General features: G+C 42.5%; 1 protein-coding gene across 3 annotated transcripts in view; it reads right to left on the reverse strand.

Moving 5' to 3' along the window:
* Adam23 (ADAM metallopeptidase domain 23) overlaps positions 1 to 13392 on the reverse strand; it is a 158845-nt gene that overhangs the window by 75760 nt on the left and 69693 nt on the right. For all 3 annotated transcript variants that reach the window (XM_057751389.1, XM_057751383.1, XM_057751398.1), the window contains exon 4: positions 8396 to 8459. In XM_057751389.1, coding sequence (XP_057607372.1) covers positions 8396 to 8459 — 64 coding nt within the window. The remainder of the gene's footprint in view (positions 1 to 8395; positions 8460 to 13392) is intronic.

Consider the following 13392-nt stretch of genomic DNA (forward strand, 5'->3'; position numbering starts at 1 on the left):
AGTTTAGGGGTGGTTGTTTGTTTTTAGTTTTGTTTGCTTGAGGGCTTGTCTGCCTGTTCTTCAGTGTGTGTATGTGTGTGTGGGGGTGTGTGTGTTGCTAGGGACTGAAGCCAGGACCCTGAGCATACTAAGTAAGTACTCTATCACTAAGCTACACTTCCCAACCCATGTGATTCTCATCTTTTAAAACATTTCCTCACTGGGTGGTGGGGGCACACGCCTTTAATCCCAGCACTCCGGAGGTAGAGGCAGGTTGATCTCTGTGAGTTCAAGGCCAGTCTGGTCTACAAAGCCGTTACAGGACAGCCAGGACAGTTACACAGAGAAACCCTGTATTGGAAATAAATAAATAAATAATCAGGAATGAGTGGAAAAAGCAACTTAATAATTCAAGCGATAATAACTGGAAAGCTGGGGGAGGTCTATTCTATGACTTCATTGCTGTATTAATCGGCATTATTTGATTCTACTCACTTTAATAAAAAGGAACATTTCTACTCTCCCAGTAACCCACTCAAATAACAGTGACATAAAAAGCCACATTAACCCACACGACAGAGGACAGAGAAAAAGAGCTGGAAGTGGACAGGGGTGCCTGTGAAGGTGCGGGAGATGGCCAGCAGATTGGTGGGAATGACCCTCTTAGATTTGAGGTTTGGGGGTGAAACCAAAGGGAAGCAAAACCAACAATTAATTTTTAAAATTTTCCAACCTTTTGTATCTGTTTAATTATCTCAACTGCTTCAGCAAAATTCAATATGTCAGTGTGTGTGTGAGCTTCACAGCCCAAGAAACTCAGGCAAACCTAGACATTCACAATGACTGAGAACTGGGGTCTCCTTGGCTACTCAAGGTCTTGTAAACATTTCTAAACAACTGACACCGCCCTTCTTGAAGAGCGGTGCAGACTAGGAGCGTTCGACTTAGGACGTGCTGAAATGAAGATGCCACCGCTGTGATTATTTTAGGTCTGGGTTTTTGCCTTCATTTTACAAATTTGCCGACTGACAAAGCAATATCAGCCTATTTTAAAAGTGAGTGGTCTGTAACTGATTACGTGTGCCGGATTTGCTGGAGAATGAGAAAATGAAAAACCACATTCAGAGAGTTGGGGAATTTTAAATTTCAGCACCATTTTAATAATTTATCTTCATTAAATTCAACAGGGAAAAGAACTCTTCCAGAAGTGTATTGATAAAAGTGTTAGACCATTTCAGCTCTGCCAATGCCATATAACTTTAATACTTCATATTAATTGTATTGTTCAAACTTAAAATAGTTTTGCAAGGATCGAATGTTGTCTGCTGGATTTCATAGGGCGATTTTTAACCCCCATGTTTCTTTCATGTTCTTGAATGTTTTCAGAATATTGCCAAAAAAGGCAATATTTTGAATGATCAACAACAGGATGCTTAATTTTAAACTGAAAATTTTAATTAAAGACTTTAATTTTATACTTAATATAAATGTTCTAATATGTATAATCTTTCCCTGTTATAACTTAAATTGCTTATTATTTACCTAATAGTAAACAACTTTTAAGCTAGCTACTAATTCAAAGACTACAAAAATATCACAATGAATATACAAGTAATAAACGACCCATTTAAATTTACTGTAAAAGTAGAAATCCAAACTTTCTGGTTGGGAACAAAACATAAAAATAAGAACTTTTTATTCAAATGTAGCTTAGAAGTAAGAAATAGATGGAGAAAACGGTCTGAGAAAATTAATTAAATAACAATAAAGGAAGACATACCGGGCAAAGAGAAAAAGGAACATGGAGAAGAAGGGGAGAAAAGAAACCAGAGAAGAAAACACAGGACTGAAATTGTTCTGTCCAGTGCAGGTGCCCTAGCCCAGCTCTAACAACTGGAGGCAGTGCCCTCCCCTCCCCTATCAGGACCACTTAGCCTACAGCACTCTCAGGGCCAGCATCTGCAGATTCAACTAATATTATGATGAAGAAACTTAGCAAAAACAACTGTTTCTATGAGGAATATGTATAAACCACCGCCCTTGACAGATTTCTCTACTCCAGTGGTTCTCAACCTTCCTACTGCTGTGACCCTTGAGTACTGTTCCTCATATTGTGGTGACCCCCAACCATAAAATTATTTTTATTGCTACTTCATAACTGTAATTTTGCTACTGTTATGAATCCTAAAGTAAATGTCTGATATGCAGGATATCTGATATGCATCCCCTGTGAGAGGGTCATATAATCCCCCTAGAGGTTTAGAACCAGTGTATGGAGTCTAAGCAGTCTGCTATTTCATGCATTCATAGTGCACTTGGTATTGTAAGCTACAGGTGACTTAAATGATTCAATAGGATGTGTGAGGTACACAAACCCAAGCAAATTTTATACAGGAAACTTGAGCATCCGTGGATTGGAATGCCCCCTGTGTCACCCTGGAACCAATTCCTCCAGGAGAGCAAGGGATGACTAGAGACAGGGTGCTCAGGACATGTACTCTCTGAATCTCTGGGCTCCGCTGATCTCCACCTCCACCCAGGAGTCATGTCTATCAAGGATACACTCACCCAGATGGCATCCCTGTCATCCTGCTCCTCAGCCCTCCCAGACACCATGAGCTGCAGGCAAAGCAAGCTCGAGATGTGAGTGAGGGAAAGAAGAAGGTGAGGACAAAGCCTTCTCCCCACAGAGAAGGGGCATGCCTCTGGCTCCCAGTGCATGTGCTTTACCTAAAACAGAAACCAAGTCACAAAAGGAGTTGAACTGATATTTTTGCTGAACGTGCGTGCATGTGTGTGTGTCTGTGTCAGAGTGGTATAGAACACGATGCTTTGTTATGGATAATGAAATGATTGTTGGTCGAGCACACTGGTGTGTCTCCTGTGAGTACCTAGGAAAGAACACTGGAAACCTACTGTCAGCAATTCCATCACGTGACTGTGTCACTGACAACAGTTCTCACTCTGCACACTAGATTCCACACTCTGCACACTAGATTCCACACTCTGCACACTAGATACCACATCATGGGTAATTTTAACCTACATCTTTCCATTTTCAATGGATACCTGGCCCTGACCCTTGACCCCTGACCTCTAGCCCCCTGACCCTAGAAACCACTGTCCTGCTCTTTTCAATATTTTGGCTTCTTTAGAACCCATGTACTCTCCTCACAAATGGAATCTTTTTCTTCCCGTCCACATTATCTCATTGTACATAAATGCAATGGACTGGTATTCAGTCTTTCAATGGAGATGCCGCCATTTGCAGCAACATGGATGACCCTGGAGTACATATTTATCCACTGGCTACATTCATATTTAACATAGGACTCTTGTCCCCTGTGAGTGTGAATACACCACATTTTCTTTACTCATTCATCCACTGATGACCGCGACACTTGCCTCCAGTTCTGGACTGTTGTAAATAATGCTGCTGTGAGCATCTATGTGCCTGTTTCTACGTGGATATGTTCTTGTCTGGCTGTGTGTGTGTGTGTGTGTGTGTGTGTGTGTAGAGACAGAGACAGAGACAGAGGCAGAGAGATGCCTTCTTCTACGTCTCTCTACCTTACTGCCTTTGAGACAGGGTCTCTCACCGAAACAGAAGTTTGCTGATTTAGCTGGGCTGATTGACCAAGGAGCTCTCAGGATCCACCTGATTCCATTCCCCAGTGTTGGGGTTACAACTACACATAGACATGCCTGGCTTTTTACATGAGCATTGGGGATAAACATTTAAGTCTCTAGATGTGTAAACAAGTGCTCTTGCCCCACCAAGCCATCTCCACGGTCCCAAGGACATATGTCTTAACTCACGTAAACACACCTAAGATCATCAGAGGCATGCAAAATTAAACTACAGTGAGCTATACCTCACATTTACTAGAATGACTATTGTAGAAAAAAGAAAAAAGGCAAGGACTATATGTTGGAATGGTTTGTGGGGACAAAAGAAACATTTGTAGATCTACAGATTGGCATGGCCAATTGAAGAGTGCATATCCATCCAAAAATAGAAAGGAACTCTAAATCTCAAGGAGACAACTGCACTGTAGGCTCGTCTCAGCTTCATTTACACTGCCAAGCTGGAGAAAATGATGGACGTGTGAATGAAGAAATCTGTCCCCAGTGGAAGACCCAGCCCTAGCAGGAGAGAAATCATGCCCTTATGCAACATGCCCTTATGCCCTGTGCTAAGTGGAAGAACCCAGCAGAGAAAGACAAATGCTGCACTGACCCTCAGAGGTCGCATGAGAGAGTCCAGCTCATGCAATCAGAGGGTGGAATAGTGGCTCTCAGGGGCAAGAGGAGATGTTGGTCAAGGCATAGAAAACTCAAATAGTGTGAGTGAAACCGACTGTGGAGACAGAAAGTGCCACACATGACTACATACTTAAGAATCTGCCGTGAAGTAGATTTTAAGTGTTCTCTCTAACAAAAATGAGTACAGGATGCTGATCGTTCCCCAGCGAACCCATGCAAAGCATGGCATTTGGCATATCCAACTATATAATATTCTTATGTATAAAATCCAAGTCGCACACCTTAAATATACAATTTTCATTTTTCAATTATACTTCAATAAAGCTGGGAAAAAAGAAAGCACTCACAAAGGACCACATATTATAGGATTTCATTTATGTTCCAAATAGGCAATTTATAGAGACAGAAGAGTAGATTAGCAGTTACCTATGACGGGAAGGAGAGCCGCTAGGGAATGACTGCTAATAGATAAGGCGTTTCTTTGTGGGGGTGATGAAAAAGTCTGAAAATTAGATTATGTTAATGGATGCATGATTTTGCGAGTATAGTAAAAACAATTTAATTGTGTACTTTACAGTATATAAATTATGTTCCAATAAACCTGTTTAAAGCAAAGAAAACATAAATAAGTTGCTTTTTAAAATGAAATCAACAAAGTTGCTCTATTGTATATTACACTGCACTTTGTGCAAGGGGCAACAGAAGGAATTGTAATAAAATCTGCTTGGCTGGGCACACGAAAGAAGATGCTCCGTGTGCGTTAGCAAACACCTGCCTGGTTCCTCGCCCTCGAACTGGATGACTCTTTTCCTCTCTAGTTCCTGTATTTACTTCTCTTTTCAGTCCACGTTCACTCAGCAAAAGTAAAAGAGATTAACCTCCTCTAGGAACAGGATTGAGGGGCGGTTCGGTGGAGGCAGAAAGACTGTAACCGTGAGCTCAGAGCACCCAGACTTCAGGATTTTCATGTCGATGGGAATTTATGCAAAGAATACCAAGTCCCAGAGTATTTTAAGTATCCACATCTATATTTTACCTCACGGCCCTCATAGGCTGTTTATGATTACAGGCTTCTCTAGTCGGATAACAGCACACAAAGGGTGTGGAGAGTGTTTATGTATATATCTTCCTTTGTCTAAGCAGTTAAGGCGTCTTTTATATTTTAATTAGGTGTATATGGGAAGTGGAGTGGAAACTTGCATGTGAATGTAGAATCCAGAAAAGGGCTTTTGAATCCCCTGGAGTTAGAGCTACAAGCAGGACCAGGGCGTACTCCCCCAGGCCGCCTCTCAGGACCACCTGAGATCAGCTTACAGGTGGGTAGAAACCCCTGCCACTCCTCCGCATTAACTTCCCCTTTTGGTACTCCTTTCAAAAGCTTCCTCAGATAGCACAGCAGCCAATCCTTGTAAAATTCACTTTTAAAGTTCTCCTAAGTTTATGGGTGTAATGAGAACATGAATTTAGGCAAAATTATGCATAATTTCAAAAGCAAAAATTGTCATTATGACCAAAAGTCATAAAATATATACAACTCTTTGATCCAGAGTCTTATTCTTAAAATAAATCCTTCAACACCTTACAGTGTGTTTAGACTGCACCTGGGAAGTTTGTCCTTAGGACTATTGTGAGGGAAGACTGGAAGCAAGCTTGATGTCTATGGCTTAATATTTTTAAATGAATAACAACAAGTTAGAAGAGCATTATTCAGTTTTTAATAGTGAGCCAATAAAAACATAGGTTTCATGCATGATAGCATTTAGACTATCATTAGATTTTATAAATCCTGCACAGAATGTGTATGTGTGGCATCTTCTTGGGTCTTAAGGATATGTACATGAGTGTGTGTGTGTGCGTCCGTGTGTGTGTGCGTCCGTGTGTGTGTATGTATGTGTGTGTGTGTATATACACACACACACACACACACATATATATATATATATATATATATATATATATATATATATATATCAGGATATCGCCATTAGGTTGCTATCATTAATCCATTATCTGTGGACAAGTAAATTAGGGTATATGAGCTGTTAAAGGAAATGTGTCATAAATGAAACAAAGGGGATGGAGGTAAAGTCAAACTACAGTGAACATAGCTCCTTTTGGCAGAGTTGATGTAGCTTTTGCTTTAAATACGTTACAACCACAGGAGGTTTGGTATATCTTATTATTAAAAAGCCCTCATTTGCACTACTTCAAATGAGCTCTGTACACCAATTAGCTATTGTACTTCTAACATAAGTGTGAGCTCCTTAGAAGTTCACATCAGGTTCCCGAGGCTGCAAAGGTGTGCTGTTTGCTGAGTCTGAAAAGTCCTTGTGCGATCTCCTCCGGTTCATGAGTCAGCATGCACCCGGTTCACTGCCCTGGTGCAGCTGACAGCAGCATGGGTTTGCACAAACGCCAGCAAGCACCGTTCTGGTGCTTCAGTTGGCACTGCTGGTCCCTTCCCATGGCCTTAGTCTCAGGGGATTCAACACTCCCAGATCCAGCTGGAGGAGAGAGTCACACGCGTGCAAGTCCCCGGTCTGTGGAAACAGCTCAGAGGCCAAAGGACACAGCAAATGCACCCACTGCCAACTAGACAGATCTAAGTCCTGAGCCGTGCGTGACTGTGGGCCGTGTTTCTAATTAGGCCACCCATAAGCGTGTGTTGAGATGATATGGCCTGGGAATCCCGGTCTCCCTGCCTCACAGCTTTGCAAGTCTGCACGCTTGGTACCACTGCTATGCTGATGTTCATAAGCCATCTGCAAAACACAAACTCTATGTTTCCCCCATTGCTTGTTTCTGGCTTGCTGCCCAATTGCTGTGGTTTACATGGGCACTACAGAGAGCCTCGGTGGCACCAGGACAGCCACTAAAAGTCATAATTTCTTTTCTGTATCAGCCATGGATTTTCTGGCTGACTCATGGAAATCACTGTTTGGTAGGCACTACCAGCGATATCTCTTTTCCTTGCGTTTAACCCAATTTGTTCCTTATTGGTTCTTCATGGTCAGAAGAAAAGATCGCCTCCACCTGAATAATTTCAGGTGCCCCACTATGTTTACGTTACAGCCTGTGGTGGCCCTGAGCAAGTTTCTTGCCTTCTCTATGCCTCTGTGTATTTTGTTTTACTACAGGGACCTGTTGTGAAGGGCTGGGGCTACAGCGCAGTGGTACAGCATTGCCTAGCATGCCCAAGGTCCTGAGTTTGGTCCCCAGCAGGAAAAAGTAAATAAAATAAAATAATGAAATAAAGTTGGGTATGAGAGTACGTGCCTGTAAACTCAGCATTTGGAGCCAACCTGGGTTACACAGCCTCAAAAGAGGGAAAAGAGAAGAACATCCCCCAGTCTCATTTCCCCACCTGCCTTCTACCCATGCGCATGATGCCCTCCGACTAAACTGTCACTGTAAGAGTTCACGCAGTCTTAGGATTTTAATTTCAAGGCCATGAAAGCCTGAAATCAAAAGTCTCCAAAACACGAAAACTCAGAGTGCCAGCATTACAGCTGGAGTGGAAAAATCCACATCACAAAACTGTTTCATAAACAAAATCGTCTAAAATGTACAAAATTGCCCTCTAGCTGTGCATGTATGGGGTAGGTGAAACATAAATTCAAGAACTATATCTCCAAATATCGCTTTGTATACACAACTACTTTTAAAAATTAAAGCCAAAAGACTTCCAGTTCCAAGTATTTTTAAAAAGGGTTACCCAGCCGGGCGGTGGTGGCGCACGCCTTTAATCCCAGCACTTGGGAGGCAGAGGCAGGCGGATCTCTGTGAGTTCGAGACCAGCCTGGTTTACAAGAGCTAGTTCCAGGACAGGCTCCAAAACCACAGAGAAACCCTGTCTCGAAAAACCAAAAAAAAAAAAAAAAAAAAAAAAAAAGGGTTACCCAAATTGATATTTGGTATATGGAACAGTGAAGTTCATGTGATCATTCAACAAGGTAATGGATATAAAATCAAAACAATAAAATTATCTTATTGTCCTGAGTATACAGAATCTAACGTGGCCTCAGCACTGAGTTCTCGTGAATTCTTCCTCAGTAAGTCAGTCCCTTGCATAGGAGGCTGGGCAATCTTACTGACCGACCTCAGGACGGATATACTTTATGTTGCAGGAGATCTGGCCCCTTTACTATACCTTAGAGTACATTGGTTTCCCATTCTCATAGTGAATCTCCACGTAGTCAGAAGACAGCAAACCACTGCAAAAGGAAAGAAGAAGAAAGAGTGAATTCTGCATCCAAATGCTAGAGGTTTAAAGATAGCTCGATAATGGATGAGAGGAGCATGGAAAGCACAGACTACAGTCAGAGAAAAGCAATCTGGGGTCAAGTCTCCAAACAACATCCAGGGAAGCAGGAAGAGAAAGAAAGACAGAGAGGGAGGGGGGAGGGAGGGAGGGGGAGAGAGGGGGGGAGGGGGAGAGAGGGAGGGAGAGGGGGAGGGACGGAGGGAGGGAAGAGGAGGGAGGGAGGGAGGGAAGAGGAGGGAGGGAGGGAGGGAGGGAGGGAGGGAGGGAGGGAGGGAGGGAGGAATCAAGGAAGGAAGATCCTTCAGTCTACTGAGGAAGATAAAACATAGTCAATTTGAGGGAAACCCTTAGATTCAGCACCTGATGGACCTGTCAGTCAAAAGGACCAAACTAAGCTGCATGTAGAAGACAAGCCCTATTAAACACACATGACTGTGCTCTAATGGATCATTGGGGAGGAATATAGAAAAGATCTGGCAAACATTCCCCATAAAGGCCAAATAGTAAACACTGTGGCTCTGCCAGCTCTGTGGTCCCTGCGGTAACAACTGAGTTCGCCATCCTATCAACAATACATAGACAAATGAGTGTGGCTGTGTCCTAATAATGTTTTATTTGTGGAGAATCATATCTGGATCTCATACAATTCTAATGTACTATGAAATGGTATTACTTTGAATTTTTAAATTCATTTAGAAATGCATAGAGCCATCACGACAGTCCAATGGAAAAAAGCACTTGCCACACAAACCTAACAAGCTGAGGTCAATCCCCAGGTCCATTGGAAGGAGAGAACTGGCTACTGTAAGCTGTCCTCTGACCTCTGCCCTGGACACACACATATTCTACTTCACCCCCCCCAAAAAAAATTAAATACTAATTTAAAAAATTAAGAACATAAACTTGGAAGTCAGAGCAGGTTTTAGACCTAGCACAGTCCACAGATGGAGGTGTCGCCACAGGCAAGTTTCACTAACTTGTGTAAAATACAATTGTCAAAAATATGAAAGTCACAGGACACTGTGAAAAATATTGCCTAAGTTAAACCACAAATATGCATAACTTAGCCTGGAAATCAGCACTGGGTGCTCAGTGTTGGGCACTGTGACTGTCGCTGCTGTCACTTTAACTCAAGTTTTAAAAATGCATTCTCCTGGAAACAACCTAAATGCCCCTTGACGAACAATGGATAAGGAAAATGTGGTATATTTACATAATGGAGTACTACACAGGAGAAAAAAATGACATCTTGAAATTTGCAGGCAAATGGATGGATCTAGAATACATCTGGGTGAGGTAACTCAGATCCAGAAAGACAAATATCACATGTACTCATTCATAAGTGGCTTTTAAACATAAAAAAAAAACTGCCTACAAATCACAATCCCAGAGAATCTAGACAACAGTGAGGACCCTAAGAGAAACATACATAAATCTAATCTACTTGGGAGGTAGGAAAAGACAAGATCTCCTGAGTAAATTGGGAACATGGGGACCATTGGAGAGGGTTGAAGGGGAGGGGAGAGGGAGAGGAGCAGAGAAAAATGTATAGCTCAATAAAAATCAATTTTTTTAAAAAAGCATTTTTTTTAAAAAAAAAATGCATTCTCCCAAATGAAAGTGTGAAATAAGCACTTGGCCACAAGAGTGGAGGAAGACTTTTGAGCGGCCGTGCACTGTCGATAAGGAAAATGCCTCAGGCCCATGGGAATGGGCAAAGCCCTTCTGTGTCTGCTCGGAAGTGTTGGTGGTATGCACAGAAAGTGTTGGTGGTGTGCACAGGAAGTGTTGGTGGTGTGCACAGGAAGTGTTGGTGGTGTGCACAGGAAGTGTTGGTGGTGTGCACAGGAAGTGTTGGTGGTGTGCACAGGAAGTGTTGGTGGTGTGCACAGGAAGTGTTGGTGGTGTGCACAGGAAGTGTTGGTGGTGTGCACAGGAAGTGTTGGTGGTGTGCACAGGAAGTGTTGGTGGTGTGCAAGGAAGTATTGGTGGTGTGCACAGGAAGTGTTGGTGGTGTGCAAGGAAGTGTTGGTGGTGTGCACAGGAAGTGTTGGTAGTGTGCACAGGAAGTGTCCAATAGCTTCCACCTCTGGGTGGTTCCCCAACAGAAGCCTCCTACTGAGACTAACTCCTTCCCCCCCAGTGTTGTACATAGCAAGCACGAGGAGGTTCCAGGTTCTTGAGCGGCTGATGCCCCAACATCAGAGCAGGCATGGCTCCGAGCCTGACAGCAGTTAACTAGGAACCTCCCCTACATCTAACATGTCCTGTGTGCACCAAAGGAGAGTTTTTACAGCACAAATAACTAGTTCAGGCAGCTAATGCTGGGCATCACGCGAACTCAGTTTCAAACCAAGCCTGCTCCCTCCGTCCACCAGAAGCGTCTCTCTTTTTCTCTTTTTTTTCACAACGTGTGTGTGTGTGCGCGCGCAGACGGGCGCGCACATGCATGCGTGCATGGGGGGGGGGGGGTGAGAGAGAGTGCATATGTAAAATGGCCGACTTCATCCTTTCCTCAGGAGCTATTTATCTTAGTTTTCGAGACAAGGTCTCTCATCAGGAGCTGAGGCTCAGTAGTATCTCAGCTAGGCTGGCTAGCTAGCCAGGAATCCTTCTGCCGCCACCTCCTCCTCTAGCGTGTGCTTCATTTGGAGCTTTTTGTACAGAGATGCTAGGGATTGAAATCAGGTCCTCATGCTTGGACTTGAGGATGCCCCTCACTCCCCGTTTATGATATTCTTAATTTATCAAATGATTACCTCCTTAAATAGAGAGGAATTTAGGTTAATAGATTCACACAAGCATAAGTATATTACCTACAATGATGCTTCTGCCCTTAAATATATATATATATATTTAAAATATACATATTAAGCAATGGATTTAAAAGTAAAAAGGGCTTGTCAATTGCTGTTTTTCTCAAGTGTAGGGGCAAAGTGTTACTCTTTTGAGTAGAAACAATAAAATAAGAGTTTAAACTGGGTTAAAAGGCCGGGATTTAAGAGTATAGCAATGATACACCTGGAGGGTGAGAATGATCACAGGTTGAATAGAGGCTTTGTGTCGAGTGAGACAAAGGTGGCCAGCTAGGCCAAGGCACAGTGTGAGCACAGCTCAAGGGAGCTGAGCTGCACGCAGAGAAAAATCCCAGCAAGAGCGGGGTGGAAAGGAGCAAGGATTAAGGCACTGAAGGGCTACAAGAGGGATTTGATGACTTCCTCGATGACATGAGAGGTTATATCAGAAATCTCACGGTACGGGTGTTCCTTAGCTCTGCGGTGATGAGCCCACATGCCAGAATACGGTTTAGAAACCCTAGTATAAGGAAGAGGATTTAGGTGAAAAACATCATTCTGGCTTTAGGTGTATCAAAGAGTTTGATCAACCAGCATGACCCAACTCCCTTCTGAGGAGGCAGCTTCAGAGCATGTAATGCAGCTGAACCACTGTGTGGCTACCAGTGTGTCCACGAGAGTCAGCCAGAATCTGTTAGCGCCTGAAGGGCAGCGTTCCATCCAGAAGAAACGGCTGTTCCCAGTCTAGTCCTTACCAATCCTATTGAAAACAAACAGCAGCAGCAGCAACGACAACAAACACCTGCACTGCATTCAGGACCATATTACACTTTTCCCAGGCATGGGAAATGGCCCGAAGAATAAAAAGAAGCCAAGAGGAAAAAAAAAAAAACTATCAGAAGTAGGGTTGGAGAAATAGAAAACTATCAGAAATGAGACTCAGCAGTTAAAAGAACTGACTGCTCTTCCAGAGGAGCTGGGTTCGATTCCCAGCACCCACATGGCAGCTCACAACTGTCTGTGACTCCAGTTCCAGGGCACCCAACATCTCATACAGACATGCATGTAGGCAAAACACCAATGTACATAAATAAAAAAATTAAGCTATCAGAAATAGTAAGATAACTAGTTACAAGATAAATATGAAGCACACATGCCTATGTAAACCAGCATAAACAATCTAGATATGATATAGGTGGAGAGTTCCCAGAATAATAAACTTTACATAAACATAATAGCCACATACACATGTTACTATTTAATGCCCTAAGAATAAATAAGTGTAAATACACATGAAATTAACAGCAAATCCTTAGTTTAAAAAAAATAAAAATAAAGTAAGTCATCACTGAATGAAGCAGTCCCGATTCCCCATGACAACGGGGTCCATCACTGTTCACCTACTTGAACATTAGTGCAATTCCAAACAAAATCTCAAGAGTTTTGCTGTTGTTGTTTTTTTTAACATGATAAAATTACTCAAGTACATCTTTAAGAAAAATGTGCATCATTTTTCAAATAAAATGAAGAAAACCAAGACTTTGGATAAGTATTACAGGAACTAAGATGAGCAGTGGCCCCGTCATCAACCCTAAAACACAGCAGAACATCCAGAAAACTCCAGTTCACAGAAAAAGCTTCACGGTGGGAAGAGCGGCATTTACGTCTACAAAGTAGAAAACTGGAAATCACCAGATGGCCATGACTAAATATTTTGGGAAAACAGACCCCTATGCCACGCCTTATGCAAAGCCAAGACTATGTTTTGAAGTTGTGTGCATTTAGTAAAGTCACAAGCTAACTACACAAGTGCAGGTGAACACCGACAGGAGGTCTTTGAATAGATGACCCTGACCCAAAAGCAGAGATAAAACTGTAAAAATAAAATAAATGGAGATAAGTTGTTAAAACAACCAAAATTTCAAAACAGATTTTAAGAAAATACGTGCAAAACAAAGATTTCTAGTGGACAAAAGACACCACAAGGCCACCTAGTCAAGGAGCAAGTCTTGTAAAATCCAACAAGAACTGCTAAGGGTGATCAATCACATACAACACACAAGGGCGATCAATCATCAGCACAACACA

Source organism: Chionomys nivalis, chromosome 2 (assembly GCF_950005125.1).
Source record: "Chionomys nivalis chromosome 2, mChiNiv1.1, whole genome shotgun sequence".
Classification (NCBI taxonomy): domain Eukaryota; kingdom Metazoa; phylum Chordata; class Mammalia; order Rodentia; family Cricetidae; genus Chionomys; species Chionomys nivalis.